The sequence below is a fragment of the Vipera berus genome, assembly GCF_964194415.1.
Source record: "Vipera berus genome assembly, chromosome: 4".
In the NCBI taxonomy this organism is placed as follows: domain Eukaryota; kingdom Metazoa; phylum Chordata; class Lepidosauria; order Squamata; family Viperidae; genus Vipera; species Vipera berus.
In genome coordinates this window covers 88,107,418-88,126,754 of record NC_138206.1, presented here as the reverse complement: position 1 = coordinate 88,126,754, position 19,337 = coordinate 88,107,418, and the positions used below count along the sequence as shown (strand labels likewise).

The 19,337-nt window shown below is 40.9% G+C and overlaps 1 protein-coding gene across 1 annotated transcript in view; it reads right to left on the bottom strand.

The window, feature by feature from the left end:
• The window catches only part of LOC308667145 (interleukin-1 receptor type 2-like), a 49,966-nt gene extending 39,362 nt beyond the window's left edge, over positions 1–10,604 (bottom strand). The window contains exons 1-3 of the mRNA XM_081326271.1: positions 10,477–10,604; positions 6,658–6,788; positions 6,294–6,546 (exon numbers count right to left, since the gene is read on the bottom strand). Coding sequence (XP_081182397.1) covers positions 6,294–6,546; positions 6,658–6,788; positions 10,477–10,490 — 398 coding nt within the window. The 5' untranslated portion in view covers positions 10,491–10,604. The remainder of the gene's footprint in view (positions 1–6,293; positions 6,547–6,657; positions 6,789–10,476) is intronic.
• Positions 10,605–19,337: the final 8,733 nt, after the last annotated feature.

Sequence of the window (19,337 nt, the reverse complement as noted above, 5' to 3'; positions counted from 1 at the left end):
ACTTCCAGAAAACCCCCATTCCGTTGGAAGGGAAAGCTAAGGTCGTAGTGCAGTACAAGGGGTTCAAGGGTCCCCTGGAGGTTTTAGTTACACCAGGGAACCGTACCAACCTGATAGGACTAAACTGGTTCAGCCCACTAGGCATCGCCTTAACGGGGGTTAACACCATTCAAACACCCAGCCTAGAAGCCGTTTGCGATAAGTACGCCGACGTTTTCGATGGCACTTTAGGAAGATATACGGGTCCCCCCATCTCCTTACAGCTAAACCCTGCAATCCAACCAATTAGGATAAGAGCCAGGAGGGTACCTTTTGCCCTTAAAGAAAAAATCGAAAACGAACTTGATCGCCTCGTAGGACTAGGGGTGCTTGAGCCAACAGAAGGGGGAACCTGGGAGACCCCTATTGTCACCCCAATCAAACCTAATGGTGAAGTGAGAGTGTGCGCTGATTATAAGGCGACAGTCAACCTAGCCCTCAGCCCCCATGCCTACCCGGTGCCAGCGGTAAGGGACGTATTTGCTTCCATCCGCTCTGGCGCCCTTTTCGCCAAGCTCGATCTCACACAGGCGTATTTGCAACTGCCTGTCACTGAGGACACTGCGGAGGCCCAGACTATTGTCACCCACCGCGGTGCCTTTAAAGTAAAGAGGCTCCAATTTGGCATATCGGCGGCCCCGGGTATATTTCAGGGTATCATGGAGAAGACCCTGAAAGGAATACCCGGGGTCTGCCCCTATTTCGACGATGTTCTCATCGCCGGAGAAAACGAAGCAAACTTAGCTGACAGGCTGTCAGCTGTGCTGAGCCGGCTCAGAGAAGCCGGCCTCAAACTTAAGCGGGAAAAGTGCTCTATTGGAGTCACATCCACTGAATTCCTAGGGTACAAAATAGATAGCCAGGGCATTCACCCCACCTCAGAAAAACTTCAGGCTATTCAGACCGCACCCAGCCCTAGGAATAAACAAGAACTTCAATCCTTTTTAGGACTGTTAAACTTTTACCACGCCTTCATTCCCCATAAAGCCACTATTGCAGAGCCTCTGCATAGACTCCTAGACAAGGGTACAACTTGGTCCTGGACCAAAGAACATGAGAATAGCTTCCAATCGTTAAAAAAGATTATCTGTCACAGTTCAACTATCACCCTTTTCAGAGAAGACACCCCAATATGCATCGCTTGCGATGCCTCTCCCTATGGAATCGGGGCTGTCTTAAGTCACATATTTAAGGACGGTACACACAGACCCATAGCCTTCTATTCACGCACTCTGACCAAAGCTGAAAGAAACTATGCACAAATTGACAGGGAAGCCCTAGCAATAGTAGCAGGGGTCAAAAAATTTCATGATTACCTGTATGGGAGACCATTTACTATATTTACGGATCACAAACCCCTCCTAGGCATATTCACTTGGAACAAAACTACTCCACAAATTCTCTCTCCGAGAATTTTAAGATGGTCAACATTCTTAGCAGCCTATTCCTATCAACTAATACATAAACCAGGTAAAGAATTGGGACATGCTGACTGCCTCAGCAGACTGCCCATACAAACCAGGGACTCAGACCCAGCCCCAGCCAGCCAGATTTTAGCAATCTCCCAACTTCCAGAATGCCCCCTGACTGCAAACATTATAGCTAATAATTCAGCCAAAGATAAAATACTTGCCAGAATCCTCAAATGGGCCACAACAGGATGGCCAGCTCAAAATCCACAACCTCAATTCCAACCTTATTATAACAGGAAAAATGAGATCTCAACACATAGAGGTTGCCTGCTATGGGGAAATAGGGTCATCATACCAGAGAAAAACATTGACCAAACATTACAAATTTTACACGAAGGACACCCTGGAATTGTAAAAATGAAGGCGATGGCTAGAAGTTATGTGTGGTGGCCAGGCATAGATAAACAAATAGAAAAGTATGTGGGTGGGTGTTATACCTGTCAAGAGACCAGAAATGACCCACCCCAGGCACCGGTCCATAAATGGGAGACTACAAGGAACCCTTGGTCACGTATACATATAGATTTTGCAGGACCCATCCAGGGCCAAAGTTTCTTAATTGTAGTAGACAGCCACTCTAAATGGCTGGAAGTCACACCCCTTAGAAAAACAACGTCCCAAGCCACTATTCAAGCTTTACGGAAAATATTCGCTACACACGGCCTACCTGACACCATAGTTTCTGACAACGGACCTCAATTCACCTCTCGTGAATTTCAGATCTTCGCTATGAAGAATTGTATTAGGCTGGTCACGTCGGCGCCGTTCCACCCGTCGTCGAACGGAATGGCTGAAATTATGGTACGATCCACAAAAGAAGCGTTAAGAAAATTCGTTAATGGAAACTGGCAGAGGCGCCTCAGCCAGTTCCTCTTAGCACAACACACAACACCATGCTCTACGACCGGCAAATCACCGGCGGAATTAAGATGGGGGAGGAGGCTAATAACGCGTCTGGACAGACTGCACCCCGATACATATCCAGAAGAAAAACAGCACCCCCACCCCGCCCGCACACTCAACCCAGGTCAATTGATTTGGGCACGATCATACACAGATAAAAACAAGTGGGTCCAAGGGACAGTAATAAAACAAACAGGGCCCATCTCATACCTTATAGCTACGCAAGCACAGGGCAACATACGCCGCCATATTGATCAGCTCAGACCCAGACAACCACCACACATTTCGGAGCAACCAACCAGTGCCGACATACAACCCCCACCGGAAATGCCGCCTATCCCAAACCAGGAAGAAGAACACCAAGACGAAGGACCAGAACCAGACCACCCTCCACCCCTTCGCCGCTCAACCAGAAATCGAAGACCACCCACCTACCTAAAAGACTATCAGTGGGCAGGTTCAAACATTCAAGAGGAAAGAAACGAACCAGGGGAGGGGTAAGGGGTGTGTTATATATGTAAAAAGCCATTAATAGATATGCATATATGTTAACAGTCGATAATACTGCAGCGTCAAAGAGTATAAACGAAAAGCCTCCTGACAGAAAAACACGCGGGAACTTTGACAGCTGTCAAAGTTCCCCGCACAGCGCAGGCGCCACCATTGACAGCTCGCGGCTGTCAAACTCTGGACCGTGAGGAAGCCTGAGCTGTCAAAGCGTCCACCGCACAGCGCAGGCGCAACCACTGACAGCTCGCGGCTGTCAAAACACCCGACCACGCGGAAGCCGGAGCTGTCAGAAGAAGACGACGCTGATTGGTCCCTGTCTGACACGGCGCCAAAATAAACACTTCTGATTGGTCCTCGCGACCAGCTGCCGGCTATAAAAGCCGGACAAGTTATTCTATGTTGCCTTGCTCTTAATAAACCTGTTGTTACTAGCCTGTCGTCCCGAGTGGTCCTTCGGCTACTTCAGAAGGGTGGAGGAACATTGTCTATGGGGTCACGATGTGTCGGACATGACTTTGCAACTATCAACAACAACAACAACAACAAATCATTAATTTTTCCCAAAGCCTCTTAATTATAAAGGTAAAGGTAAAGGTTCCCCCGCACATGCGTGCTAGTCGTTTCCAACTCTAGGGGCCGGTGCTCATCTCCGTTTCAAAGCTGAAGAGCCAGCGCTTGTCCGAGGACGTCTCCGTGGTCATGTGGCCAGCATGACTAGACGCCAAAGGCGCACGGAACGCTGTTACCTTCCCACCGTAGTGGTCCCTATTTTTCTACTTGCATTTTTACGTGCTTTCGAACTGCTAGGTTGGCAGAAGCTGGGACAAGTAACAGGCGCTCACTCTGTTACGCGGCACTCGGGATTCGACCCGCCAAACTGCCGACCTTCTGATCGACAAAGCTCAGCGTCCTAACCCACTGAGCCACCGCGTCCCTTTCTCTTAATTATAACTTCACCCAAAATTGAAGAAAGGGGCAAAATTTCTCATGAATACCTGTAGGACAGATCACTGCAATGGGTCACATATTTATTTGATAATTATTGTGCTAGTTCGACATAGTCAATTGCATCTAATACATATTATATCATTTATACAAATATAATTTATCCATTCATTTTTTTATCATATATGAGACTGAAGGTATGACTGACATGACTGACAACTTATGATGATGATAAAATTATTAATATGATTTTTTTAAAATTCCAACGATGTGGTGTACTTAATTAAGATTTATTTAACTAAGATGACACTAATAGACAATTAGCTGGCCAGCCATGGGAAATGTACAGGTTTTAAGTTCAGTGCTGGCATTTCCACTTACAGAAATTATAGGCAATATTTCAGTCTACAAGGAGAAAGCCTTGGAAATGAAAGTAGTCTAATTTTACCAGAATTGGGTCACTAATAAAGGAAAATTAATGTCAGACCCCCAAACCCCTCGCCTATTCTCTTTTGTCTTCTATTCTTTTGGGGCCTGGAGGAACATTGTCCATGGGGTTGTGATGGGTCGGACACGACTTCGCAGCTAACAACAACAACAAAATATGCCCAAGTGCAACTTGTATAGAATCAAGAGCTGTACCTTTATTTGTACAGATTTGGACAAAGCTAGAGAAAGATCTTAAGTAGGTCTTTCGGGGTGCTTGAGACTTACTTTGCTCTTTAAAATGATTTTTTAGCTCTCTTGAAAATGCTAAAAGTAACTTCTGAAACCTCTCCAATGCAAAAGGAAACCTTCTCAAATCCTCCATTCTATGTGTGTTGAGGGGCCACAATTATTCATTTTTTATTTATTTATATTCCACCTTTATTATTTTTACAAGTAACTCAAGGCAATGAATATATCCTATTTTTCCACAACAACAATCCTGTGAGGTGGTTTGGGCTGAGAGAGAGTGATTGGCCCAAAGTCACCCAGCTGCCTTTCATCAATTCAGTCTCGCTCTTTGCCTGATGCACCAGGTCCTTTGGGGGGTGTCTTTTATACTCACCTCCAGCACTGACAGCCCCGCCCACTTCTTCTGGGGCCAAAGGAGCAGCTTCATTCTGCAGCTGCATTGTGGCCTGCATTTTGCAATCAGGCCTTTCCAGAAGGCCTATGTACCCAAGTACTGAGCTATGGATTCTAGCTTGGTCCTTGGCTGCACAGGCCTTTTGGAAAGGCCTGTTTTCATTGAGAAATGCCTGGCTGCAGAAGATGCCTCAGAAGAAGTGGGTGGACGAGGAGAGGCCTGGTTGCAAGGTAAGTGGGTGTGGGGCGTGTGGGCAGATCCACACCCTCACCCTAGCTTAACTTTTAGGCATGTGCCTCGCCCCAAAACTAGGGCTTATTTTTGGGGTAGGGCATATATTAGGCCCACCCCCCAAAATCAAGCTAGGGCTTATTTTGGAGTTAGGCCTACATTTCCCATCAGAGGCCTTCTGGAAAGGCCTCTGAGAGTGAAATACAGGCTGGGGGACACTGCAGAAGTGGGCCAGTGATGAGAAGCAGGTGTCAATTTATAGGAGGCCTGGTAAGTGGCTGTGAGGCGCGTGGGGCAGCTCTACCCCCCCACCCCAGCTTGACATCCCCCACACCTAGCATGCGCATCACCCCAAAACCTATTTTGGGGGTAGGGCTTATATTAGGCCCACCCCAAAAATCAAGCTAGGGCTTATTTTCAGAGTTTCGGGGAAACATGGTGTGCATGTGTCTGTGTGTGATATTTCAATGTGGTCCATACATTAATCAAGAATTATATGATTATATGCAGTAGTAGCACTGACTGAATTACTGAATTGATGCTTTATTTAACAGCCCACTGAATCATGTTTTGGAAATTCTAAACTCTCACACTCTTCACTTGTAGATATTACAAGAATGATAAAAATATATCTTGTCTGCTTGTTGGCAATCCTTAATATTCAGAAGTTTCCTAACTGAGATGTCATTTTGTTATCATGAATACATTTTATTAAGATGGACACCATTACTCCATAAAATAAGAACCACCAAATATCACAGAATTCAGGGAATCTGTACAGTCTGAAGGAAACTATGTTCACATTAGTCCAGGAATCAAAAAAATCAATTAGTTCACTTAAATATGCACATTAAATGTATTTTGTTATATTTCATGATCCTAAATTGAATACTATGCTTTGTGTTAATAAAAGTGGATTAATATATTTTCCAACTGTGTATTCAACATACATAAGATATGTTGTACAAGAAACAATTCTCCTTCAAAGAATATAGTGTGAGTAATGTGTTAGTACTCTAGTGCCTTTTCTACTAATCTCTTAGCTACTCCTGGCTTAAATGCACTCTTTTTCCAAAGTTAAACTATGTAAAACTGAACAATCCCATGAGTTGTATGCTTACCTTCGAATGCAGATGTATTCCCCACTGTCTTGAAGAATGGTTGGTAAAAGCCAGACACAATCACCTTGTGACATTATTCTTGGCCCCTTAAACCCTACAGGGATAACAGTTGATGAATCTTTTTTATTCCAAGTCAAGTTAAGGGGTAGATCAAAAGGCTCTGTATTTTTGTATTGTAGACATTTTAGGACCATGGGTTCTCCTTCCAGGACAAACGTAGGCCAGGAGTATATGGTGTGATCTTGGCAGTTATCTGCGTAAACACAGAATTATTTTGTATTAAAGAAGAGAAAGAAAAATCAGAAGAACCAACAAGAAGAGACACTTCTTTCCATGGATTGTCTATCGTGATGAGAACTTTCACCTGCACTTTCCACACGATGGATTCGGAAGGCAGAAATGTTGAGCATATTAGCACTGAAAATGCACACGAGTCTGGGCACCACTTTCCATATGAAACAGGAAAGAGAAAAATCATGGATGACATATGGAGACCTGCAAATGAAAACAAAATGCCAGTAAGCCCTCCATATTACCAACAACTGCCTTTCTTGACAAGTATGTCCAAGTCTGATCTAAATTATGAAGTTGGAAACACTTGAACCACATGTAGTAGTGCAAGTTGCCTTATGGGTGAGATGGACAACTTACTCAGTGCTTTAGAATGGCACAGGTAGCAGGTAGCATCTTAGATTCTGCTAAGAAATGCCATAGAAAGCCATTTTGGTGTAGTGATTAAAGGCATCAAAATAGAAAATGGGAGATTGTGTGTTCTAGCTCTGCTTCAGGCACAAAGCCAACCAAATGATCTTAAACCAGGCTTGGAAGGAGGTAAGGGCAAACCACTTCTGAGATTTTGCCAAGAAAACTGTATACTCACATAGAAAAGGAATGCTATACATGCATGTGATTTCTAATGCTTTGCCATGAAAGGAATCTCACCCCTGTTCTAAGGTAGCTAAAGCAAGCAGGTGCCTTCCTGATGTTTTAAACAACCCCCACAGTCATTTTTCATGATTATACTAGTTGAGTCTAATGCAAGCTAAAATCCAAAATTTCTAAGGGATATCAGCTGCCAGGCTCTGGGATGGCTGCATACTAGAATGTCAATCAATACAACATCCATATTTCCACAAAGCTAAAAGTCTACAGTGCTGTGGTTATCCCTTCTCTCCTAATATGGATGTGATTCTGAACTCTGTACTGATGGCATATCATACAACTGAAGAAATTTCACATGCATGCTCTCAGTCCCCTCCTTGGCTCTAATTTTGAGATTGGGATCATTCAAAGTCCACCAGCATTAAGTCCTTGATTACCAGAAGCTATTTTATTAGTCGTACTAGCGTAGCAAAGGAAACTGAGAAGCTGCTGGCCTCCGCTCTTCTCCCCAATTCCTACTATTTTTTACCTTTTTTGAAGGAAAAAAAGCCAAGAATCTTGGCCATCTCAAACAGGTTGGAGGTCTTGCATCCTCCACTTCTTTCTTTTGAATATATTGGAGGGGGGGCAAAAATGAATACTAAAATGACCAGAGATGCTTAGAAGAACTCCAAATGTTTGACAGCAAAGGTCTAATGGAACTGATTTATTTCCCTGAACAGTACAAGTTAATGAACTGTTTAGGTCTCTTGCTCAAGAATATACTTCTTATTGCTACAAGGCTATTGTTTATGAATGACACAGGAAAAAGCCAGTTAAAAGTGCTTGAATTATATTCATGGTGGCTTAACCTTGAGGCATCTGAATACAGTGTACAGTACTTTACTCATTACTCAATGATTTGTTTCCTGCCTCTTCAAATTTGCAATTGTGATGTGAAACTTGAACCTTGCCTCATGCTTGCTAAAGCTGGATATTACTCAGAACTGAAAAAACATGAAAATGCATACCTAGTCCTCCTCTGCAGTGCAACTCTCTGAATAAAATTGACAGGTTTTACCAATATGCCAATTTGAAGTCCTACAAAGTCACACAAAGGAGAATTGTACTGTAATTTGATTCATACAGAGTGCTAATCCCTTAATGTGGATTGTTTGGCTTTGTCAATGCCTTAAATTGCATGACAGTACTGCAATTTATAAACTATGTTTTCTTCCTTAGTGTGATAAGTGGACCCAGTACCCTGCTATTTATTCAACAACAGTTAAGCAAATTATGGGTCAGGTATAAAATTGTGATTTGAGCAGCCTTGATTTCTGCAACAGCAGATATCTTTTTGGCATTCGTAATTTCAGATAAAACAATCCAGATGAACTAATCCCTACTGAAATTGGGAAGCAGATTATCGGCCAGAAGGAAAAACAAATCCTAGTGATACTAAAAAATGTATAAATGAGAGGAAAAGTGAGGAATGTTTTGATATAGAATCAACAGGAAACAAGAAGCAATGGTTCATATGATGGGTTTAAAAACTCTTGCTGCTTTTAACATACCTAATAAGTTAATATTAATATAACGTACCTAATATCCTGAATTCTGTTGCCTTTGTTGAATAAGATTCACCTCTAATTAATCTGACTTTTGTATGATGACAAAAGCTCCCTTGGCTAAGAATTGGACATGAACACCAACCCCTTGAGTCAGTCACGACTGGACAGGCAAAACCTTTAAACCTTTTATATAACAGACCTGGGCATTTTATTACTCCCAGGTGATATCCCTCCCTTTGGCTGGAACCATGTGAAGTCAATAAGAAATTAGAATTCAAATGTAAATATATCCCATACATGCAATACAATTGTATTGCTTTTATTTTGAAGGCAATTGATATTTTTATTTTATACATATGCACATCTATACATGCTGCGTTGACACTGCCCCCTGGGTGCATGCTGGGGAGGTATCACCCTTTGTGAGGAATAAAGAAATGCACCATCGCCTGGAAGTGGCCAGCACATGGCCCTGCCTACTTCGGGCAGGCTAGGGGCTGGGCAGCATTGTGCTTCTGTTCAGATTCATGCCACCCAGCTCAGCCTCTTGGCACTGTGAGGAGAGCACCCTGCTGCCTGCCAAAACTGGGCAGGCTGGGGGATGGGCAGCATTGTTCAGGTAACATTGACTCTCATGTTGCTCATGACATCCCCTCCCCCAGAGTCCACCAAGCTGGATATGTGAAGTAGGGGTGGGCCATGTGCTGGCCACTTCCAGGTGATGGTGCATTTCTTCATTCCACACGCAGGATGACACTTCCCCAGCTGCATTTCTTGCCTGTTTTATTTCCTCCTTCATCTCAAATATTTTCCCACCACTCTGATCTTAGGAAGGAAGGAAGGAAGGAGAGGGAAGGTCTGAGGGAAGTCCTGCCTTAGTCCTTCCCTGCTGCCCTTTCACCATCCCCTTGCCCCCTCCTCCTGGCCTATCCTGGGGGGTTCTCCCATCCTATTGCTGAGGAAGCTTTGGATACTAAGCCAGGTCTCCTCACATGGAGAGGGATTAGGCCTCCCTATTGACTTTGCCCTTGTACCCATCATGAGCAACCTGGCTAAGGAGAGCAAGCACAGCAGCAGCAGCCTGAGGAGGAGGAGGTAAATGCAGCTGGCACCCCCTTGGGGAAGTGGGGCTGGGCTTAGTGCTGCGGGTGCTTGAGGGCTGGGCATTTGACCTCCATGCCATCGTCCAGCCCCCCCCCACGCGCATGGCCTGAGATGAACAGTGAGGCTCCTCCAGTGGACCATGCCTTGGCACTTGCCCCGGTTCCATATCCTTCTGCCAGAGACCCTCAGATCTGTCCCACTCCTGCCCAGGCCCCCATAGGCACCCTTGACGTGAATGATGTAGAGCTGGCCATGTCCACCCAGTAGGCCACACCCACTCCAGCCACACCCACCCAGTAGGCCATGCCCACCCTGGCCACACACACACCCTCCGAGGGCTCTCAATGAAATTGAGTTTGACACCCCTGTTGTATATGAACAAATTAAACAAAAATAAGAACAGAAGCTCTTGCTTCTTGAATTACATCCAACTTTATAGGCAGGAGTATTTTTAATTTTTGAAAATGTATATTCCCACAAATGTTTCCAGAAGGTTCTCCACACATATGACTTATTACAACTTTTAAGAATAACCAAGCTGCCTTCCATTTAATAGTCAAACTCCCTGTCTTTCTACTATTCTGGCTGTAATCAACATTTCTCCTCATCAACATTTTTTTAAAAGAAACATCCCCATATTCTCTTACCTGTAGCTCTTCATTCTCTGGCCTTAGAAATATCTGGATAACCATAACACACCACTTTCTTGAAATAGAAGAGTAGATGGTCTTAAATACCCCAGAGAAAACGCAAGGGAAATTTCCCCACATTTCCCAATCAACATTTGTTAGAAAAGTCACTTGAAGAATACCTTTTCCACAGGGTGTAGCAATGTTGCGGTGGGGAGAGTGTGTGAGTTTGAATCAATACTTGCCAAGAGTAAGCATATTGCCCAAAAGAGGGGAAATGACTGCTACACATGGATAGACGCACAGTTCCTTTTTTTGTATGTGTGTGTCTGATGCTGCTTCTTTTCACCAGTGAAAATCCTTTGGTTGTTGCTACTTAGATTTTCAATGAAGTTGAAAAACTGTCATTCATAGGAGACCTTCACTGAAGTAGGTCATTTATTGAATTCATTGAAAAATGTGTTGAATTACCCCCAGATTATCATTATACAGTATTCTCAAGCTTTATTTACTGAATCCACAAAATTTTCATTGGCTATCTCTATATAGAGATATATATTTTCCACAACCCAGGGACAGTTGGAATAAAATAAAAAGTGAAAGGAAACTCTTGCCATAATCAAAGATGTCAGGAATAGATTGTCGCATAAACTAGAAATGTTTCAGCAAAAACTTAAAATCATTAAACCCCGAATGACTCAGGAAGTTTAGAGGGTAAATGACAGAAAGGACTATATCTACAGAAAATACGTTTTTAAATACTTGCTTCCTTCTTATCCATTTCTGCAATTGTGTGGGAATTGAGCTGTTGATTAAAAAACCTCTCATTTGCTTTGTCATAGACCATGACAGCCTCTGGTCTGTTCTTGTGAGCAATTGCTGACACTGGTTGCTTTCTCAGGGGATCGTGGGTGGCAGAAGATTCTGGTCAGGCCTCAGCTTTCTCAGCAACAGTGTCAGCTCTCTGGGAGGAAAAAAACAATTTGGAGATCTAGCAGCTGCCCTTCTTGATTACTCTCAGAAAGATACTGTTCTGACTAGACTGGGGTCATCTTTATTTGATTTTTGGGTAATTGCTATTGTTACTGAGATTTGATTCTATGCTGACTTGCATGCTTTCCACTGATATAGTGTTTTGTGTCATATTAATAGCTCATAATCATCTAGATTGCAGAAAGATCCAAATATAACATATAAATAAATTATCAACCAACATCACAAATGGGCAAAGCAATACAAATTAATATATTTCAGATATTAGACCATAGACATGATTATGTTTATGTGTGCCTTCAAGTCATTGATAACAACTGCTTGGATGAGTTTGTGCAGTTTTCCTGGCAAAAATTCAGAAATATTTGCCCTTGCTTGTTTCTTAGGGCTAAAAGAGAAGAATTGGCAAATGGTCATTTTATGCCTAAGGTAGGACTATAACTCACAACCTCTAAGTTTCTAGCTTAGTACCTTAACCACTAACCAAACTGGGGTTCGTAATTAACTTTCTAAAAATTCCATGCCATCATATCAATTCAACTAGACTATTGCAACACTCTACATGGAACTGCCCTTAAAAAGCATCCGGAAACGCCAGTTGGTTCAAAATGCAGTGGCCCACATGGTTTTGTGCAGAGTTGGGTATGCACATGTGTTACCTCCCCTGTGGGATTTACATTGGTTGCCAATTTGCTTTCAGGTGCAATTCAGGGTGCTGTTTGTCATCTTTAAAGGCCTTCATGGCTTGGGACTGGGTTATCTGAGGGACGCTTGCCAGTCATATCCACCTGACACCTAGAGCGGGATTGCAAGGAATGTTGCAGGTCCTATCCCCTTAAGGAGGTACCTCTGGCAGGACCCAGAAGAAGGGTCTTCTCCGTGGTGGCTCCCTCCCTATCATACCTTCAAAAATTAGGCTGCCCCCCACTTTGACACTCTTTCATAAAGCCCTGACGACTTGATTTTGCCAGTGGGCCCATTTGACTGTGTGTTCTCATGTGGGGGGGGGGGTATTGTTTTTTTTATATTATTTTCTATACAGTGTTTTTATTGCTTGCAAGCTGCCTAGAGTCACTGTGAGTGAGTAGGTGAACGTATGAATTTCCTAAATAAATTAATAAAAATAAAATATCTTTACCTTTAAAGTTAATGTTCCTGTTCACAAATTTAGTTCAAATTACTGATGGTTTTACTTTTGGGCATCAGTGAAGTTTTGGCATTTGGATTCCAGACCAGGTCTCCTGTTTCAATACCTGGGGTAGTCTTCCATTCTACCACTGTGTTGCTGAGAATGCACAAAGGAGCTCATCTCCCAGTCTTAAATTCTTAAAGACAAGAGGGGGTTATCACAACTTCTGTATGGTCCCCACCTGGGTTCCTGTTCCACTTTTGCACCATTAGAAATTCTACAATCCAAATTACTAATACAAGCCCTTCAAGTCCCAAAATATATCTCTAATGCCACCCTGCAACTGGAGACAGACCTCATGAAAGTAGAGACTAGAGTGTGGGTGATCATACTCAACTACTGACTCAGACCATCCATTTTTCCCCTTGGCATTGCCCTATTAACTATGAATGATGATTTTCAATCCACATGGAAATTAAAATCTTGCCCTTGGGCTTCTCTTCAGATCTTCTACTCAGCATGGGATAAGATCATGTTAAAGCACATATTAAAGAGCATGCAGAAGACACAGAAGCATCAGTTGAATCTAGTTGTACTACACCACCCTTTATTAAAAAATTCAACAGATACTCTGCCTCCCGTGTGACATACTGAACCAAACTCAAGGTACCTAACCACTGGAGGACCTTTATTCTGGATGATGCCATACCCTCAGATGTCCTTGAAGATACAGGAATATTCCCTACCCAGACAGGACAAACAGAAACAACAGAGCTTTCTCCAAAGCCTGGATTACAGGGACTTTCATATTGGCCTCATCTCACCATGCACAGAATAACTCTACACTTCCCTCTTACTTTCACATACAACCCTGCTACAGTATGCAGTGTTGCAGGTTCTGCACAGCAGTGCTTAATATTCTTCAGATAGTGGCCTGTGGCATAAACTAGACAATGGCTGTCTAATTTGACACCCTAGAGTATTCTGCAATTTGATATAGTCTTCCACATATTGTTTATGCTCCCCTATACCCATCTAATGCTCCTGCCGCTCTTTTAAGATTCTTTTAAACTCCTTTTATACTTTGTTTTAATACATATACATTTTATGTCTTCTAATGCTTTATAATTTTTCTTAGACTTTAATATATGCTCTTTAGTCTTCCACTGCTGGTCTATGACTATAATAAAAAATTTGTCTGATCCAATTCCAGACTGAAACCAGAATTACACAGAGTTCTAATTTAAGTCTTGAAAGGGTTAACCTTAAGCCTTGGGACACTCCTGTCTTAGCAATTTCTGTATATAATCATTGGTGATAGGAAGGGCTATAACATATGATACAAATGCTATATTTAACATTGAAGGACCTTTTGGTGTTATTACAGGGGCAGCAGTGAAGAAGTGCAATGTAGCATGGAACATTGCAAACAGCTGGTTCAGATTTGTTTTCAGATCCCCCCTTACCCCACAGCTGGAAGCAATGTGTCTGGTTGCGTATTGCCACTATGTTTTCAGGACATAAAGGACTGGATGTGGTGAATTCAAAGTTTTTAATGAATCTGAGAGCTGGATAAATGAGATACTTTGAATTGGCCAAATTCACTCTTAAGGAATAGGTTTTAGAGATACTTTTGAATCCAACTTCTGAATCCAGTACTGATGTTGGGTATTCACATCAATTTAGTTAAAACTTTTTATTAGTTTTGAAAAAATAGATCCATCCTTTTTGGTGGAGAATCTTGAATGAGAGAGACCTGCACTCAATAAATTCTACATGGTAACTATTGAAAAGCATAGGACAACTCATGAAGATAGTCCAAAAATATAATTAGTCCAGAACGTAGCAACATTCTTGACACTTCTTGACTCTTCCTGTTGCCTAATGTATCACCCGTGGACCATTTTTTATCTTTCATCACAGATATCAACACCCAATTTGACTTTCTGCATGATATTACATTATAGAATAAATCGCCACATAATTAAGGCAAAACTCAAAAGCTGAAGAGTCCTTAACTTTCTGGGCCTTTTGATGATATTGTTATGAAAGTGAGTTGTATATGAATATTCTAAATTAAAAATCTAATAATATTGAAGATTTAAGCAGAGCAAACAATCAAAACAAATGTAAAAAAGTTAACCTCATTTTCTTCTGCTCTAAGTTCTATTTATTTGTTCTTTGAAGTAGAACGGCTTGTTCTTGAGCATTAATTTTTTCTCTTTTTTTCACATTGTTTTTTGTCCCTTGGAAAAGCTTCAACTAAACATGGGCTTGCCAGATACATATGAGGACCACACAACATGGACTTTGCAGTATCATTAACATGGATTTGTAATACTATACTTGCTAACTGACATAGTTATTTTGTATTTTAATTTGATTCATTTTTTTCTCTTTTAAATGATCAAACCATTGCAACCCTGAATGTAGAAAACTCTCTGGAAAGGAAAGTAGACGTCGATTGTTGAAGAATAGATTTTAAAATTGACTGAATTAGCAAAGATGGTGAAACTAAATTCCTTGATTAGAGATAATGGATTAGACAGCTTTATAAGAAACTGGAAGCCATTTGTGGACTTTCTACATGTTAAATACAGTAACAGATAGTTAATTAACAGAGGGATTTGAAAACTTGTATAATATTCTGGCTAACCTGTTGACTGTTTTTTCATTTTTTCTCTTTAATTTTTTATATATATTTTGTGTCTATTCAATTATTAGACACCTCATCTGAAATACTAGTTTATACATTTTTCTTGTTAAATAAGGATGAGAAAGTTTATAACTATTTACAGACCCATTATGTAAGGGGATGAGAATTTATTAGTTTTTTTATTTTTATTTTCAGTATCCAGCCAGGGTGGATTTTTTATGTTTAATATTGGGTGTTTGGCTCATTTTCCCCCTTTTATGTACACTTTTTGTTGTTATTGTTATTGGATATATGTTTTTTCTGTTTTGTTTTTCTGTTTTGTATTTTAGTCCTATTGATAAAACATAATAAATATATATGAAAACACTATGGATTAATTGAAAAGATAGGATGTCTGGAGTGTTTTCTGATAAGAGAAAGCTTGTTAAGCACTAATTGGGTACCTGGTTTGTCTCCATAAACTCCAAACAATCTTATGACTTTTCCCCTCATTAACGTTTTAATTTTTAAGCCCTTGCATTTGTCAGACCTCATTATCCAGGCTATTTTTGAATAGTATTGCACCATTCAAAACAGGAATGCACTCTAAAAACAGAGCTAGAATGCTGATAAAAACGAAATCTTCCTTAAATATGTCTCAGCAATGATATATAGATACATACGTACATATACATACATACACACAAACACACACACATATTGACAAAGTAGTATTTTCTTATTCAAAAATTCCAAGATCAGATGGCTTAAACATATCTCCAAGAAAATTCCTTTGGGATCTGACAGTATCTTGCCCTAACATCTCAAAATTTTTTAAGTTATACCACAAAATAAAGTGCTATCCTCCAGCATGGTTTTTATTTAAAAATGATCTCCCTGCCCTGGAAAAGGATAAGATGTTGCTAATAGAAAGCAATCTGATGGGCTGGGGAGGATATTCTTATTTAGTAAACTGAGTTTGGTGACTGTAACTTTCAGAGCATTCCCTAGTAGCCATTTTTTGAGAGTACAGCATGGTTTTAAAATTCCGATGTATTTTCTCTCAAAAAATGCTGGAGTATCTGGAGTATAGAGTATCTAGATGTCTATATACATAGATACATGGATATGTGAAATATGATAAATATCCCCCTCAAATCCTGCTATAATGCTTCATTGTGGGGAGGTGGAAGCATGTTCCTGGGACAAATGTATGAAAAATAACAGAATTATACTCTAAGTGTGTAGTCTCCTAGCGGGATCACCCAACAATAGTTATAGCTCAGGATTGCACGTGGAGTCTTTGATGCTCAGAGCTTGGTTGTTTTCTTGCAGATATTTTATTATGCAAATAGGTAACATCATTGCACTGATGGTACCTAGTTGGATAATGAAACATCTGCAGGAAAACAACCAAGCTCAGAGAGCAGCAAGGACTCCAGAGTTTAACCCCGAGCTGCAATATTTTCTTCTATTGGATAAATATCCTTCCAAGAGTTATAGTTCTTGTAAATATTCCCTATTTACAAGAACTAGTAATGAAGATGGAGTTATATCAGCATCCCAGCCATTACCAAATTAGAAGGGTAGATAAGAGAGAAATCAATTCACGCCCTAAACAAACTATTCCAGCAAATCTGCAGAATGGCAGTGGTCAACAAATTGGAAGAGGTCAAACTACATTTCAATACTAGAAGAAGGGGATTTAGTACAGTATGCAGTCTATCATACACTTCCTTACTTTCATATGGTAACAAAATATTTTTAGGATCATCCAAAGCAGATTAATGTCCTACACAAAAAGGCAATGCCAGATGTTAAATTTTCTGCAATTCTTGTGTTGCCAGCAAAAAGAACAAAATACCAAAGTAGAAGGATATTTAAAGAGGTACCAGGAGCAAATTAAATAGCATCATGCTTATTTAAATTGTCCCCATTAATTACAGAATCAGGGCCCCCTTTCCCATCTCTGACAGTAAGCCCAAGTGGCTAGGACAGTCTCTGGAATTCGATTCACAAAGAGGTTACTTTTATTGGGCAGTTTTTTATAACCCAGCAACCTCTCTTTCCCACTCTGCCACTAGAGTTGCTCAGTTTAGGCATCAGCAAAGGAAGGATTATGTATATACATAGGATTATGTATATAGCAGGCTCTGGGCACACCTGCTATTGCAAAAGAGGGAAATAATTACCTAATTGAATTTTTTAAAATATGGAAGTTTGTTATTTCACAGCTCCTAAGAGTAAATAGGAAGACACAGCTTGTCTAAGGAATCTTCAGATGTTAATTGAAAACTGCAGGTTAATTACAGGACAGCTGGTTTTAGAAAAGGCAGAGGAATGACAGACATTATTGCTAATACAAGCTAGAAGATTGAGAAAGTCAAATAATATTTTTAAAAAGTTACTATTTATTTCATATTACATATCGATTAACATTGATTATAGAATGGCCTTTGATTGTGTTGACCATGTCAACCTGCAGATTATCCTTAGGAAAATTGGAATCTCAGAACATCTCTCAGGTGAAACCTATATGTGAGATAGGAGGCCACAGCCTACATCAGTGTTGCTCAATTTTGGCAACTTTAACTTATATGGATTTGCGGACTGGGAAATACTGGGACCTGAAGTCCACATATCTTAAAGTTGTTAAGGTTGAGAAACACTGGTCCAGACAAACATAGTGAAACAGATCAGTCTCAGATGTCAATGATGTTTTGAATTGTTTATCCTCTTTCAGATTGATTGATAGAAAAGTAACCAATTTCCAAGAAATATACCATGGACTAGCAATTGGTATAATACCAGTGAAAAGATATTCACATGGCAGGATATCTCTATACCTACAAAGAACAGAATCATGCAGGAAATTATTATCCCTGTGACACTCTTGGAAAGCAAGAGTTGGACTTAAAGAAGAATCAGAATATGAAAAGTACTTTTGAATTTTGGTGCTGAAGAAAACTCTTAAGCATGTGATAGTCAAGAAAGGATACATATGGACAATAGGACAAATCAATTTACCAGACTCATCATATTTTGGACACATTATGCAAAGGAGGATGGGAAAAAAGACAAGACAATAATCAACAACAAAGTGATTGATTACAGCAGTGCTTAAGTATTCCATTGGAAAACTGGAAAAGTCAGACTGGCATAAATAATCTTGGAGGTAGTCTATATGAACTCTAAGAGTCAACAATTATTTATTTATTTAGCATATAGCATACAATGTCAGGGAAATCTACAAATGCTAGATACAATGCAGTTCTGAGAGTCTAAATTGTTAGTTCATTCTGTTCAGCACTTGCGTGCCTATCCTTGGGCCCCACAGGGGTGAACTATCTTACAGCAGCCCACTAGTGGTGCTCAGGTTGCTGGCTCTTCTGGGCTCCTCCGTCAGTCTTGCCTCACCTTGCCTTGTGTTGTGTTGCCTCACGTCCAGCCAGGTCTAGTGCTGGCTCCTGCTTCAGCACAATGTAGCTAGTTTTTTTTCCACTGCAGTGGTACCCATTTATCTACTCACAATATTGCATACCTTCAAACTGCTGGGTGGGCAGGAGCCAGGGAGCAGGCAGTGGGAGCTCACCCTGTCTTGTGGAGCCAGGCTTGCACCACTGCAGTGCAGATGATTTCTGGCCAGCAGTTACAGCCTCATTAAGCCACTGTCTTACTGTGTCCCTAAGTCAACAGTGGCTTAATGGTACATAATTGATCAGTCACCAGATGTACAGGAAAGAAAGATTTTTGTGGTACCTCATATTGATTGACTCTTTCAGTCATCAAGCCAGCAGCCCTTTCATTTATCTATAGTGGGGGTTCCCAGCCCTGGCCATTTCCAAATATATAGACCTCAACTCCCAGGATTCCACAGCTATCATTAAGACTTCTGGGAAATGAAGTCCACTCATTTTCAATTTGCCATGGTTGGAAAGCACTTACCTACTGTATAGGATGAAAATGTTTTATGTACCTAGCCATGTATTCTCATTACTCAAATATTAGTTCTCATTTCATATGTCTAATTTTACTAAAGTAGTAAAGAATTACAATTCTCACATGATATTTGAGGCTTTTTTATTTAAATATGTTGTGTGCAGCTGCATTTACTGGAAAATA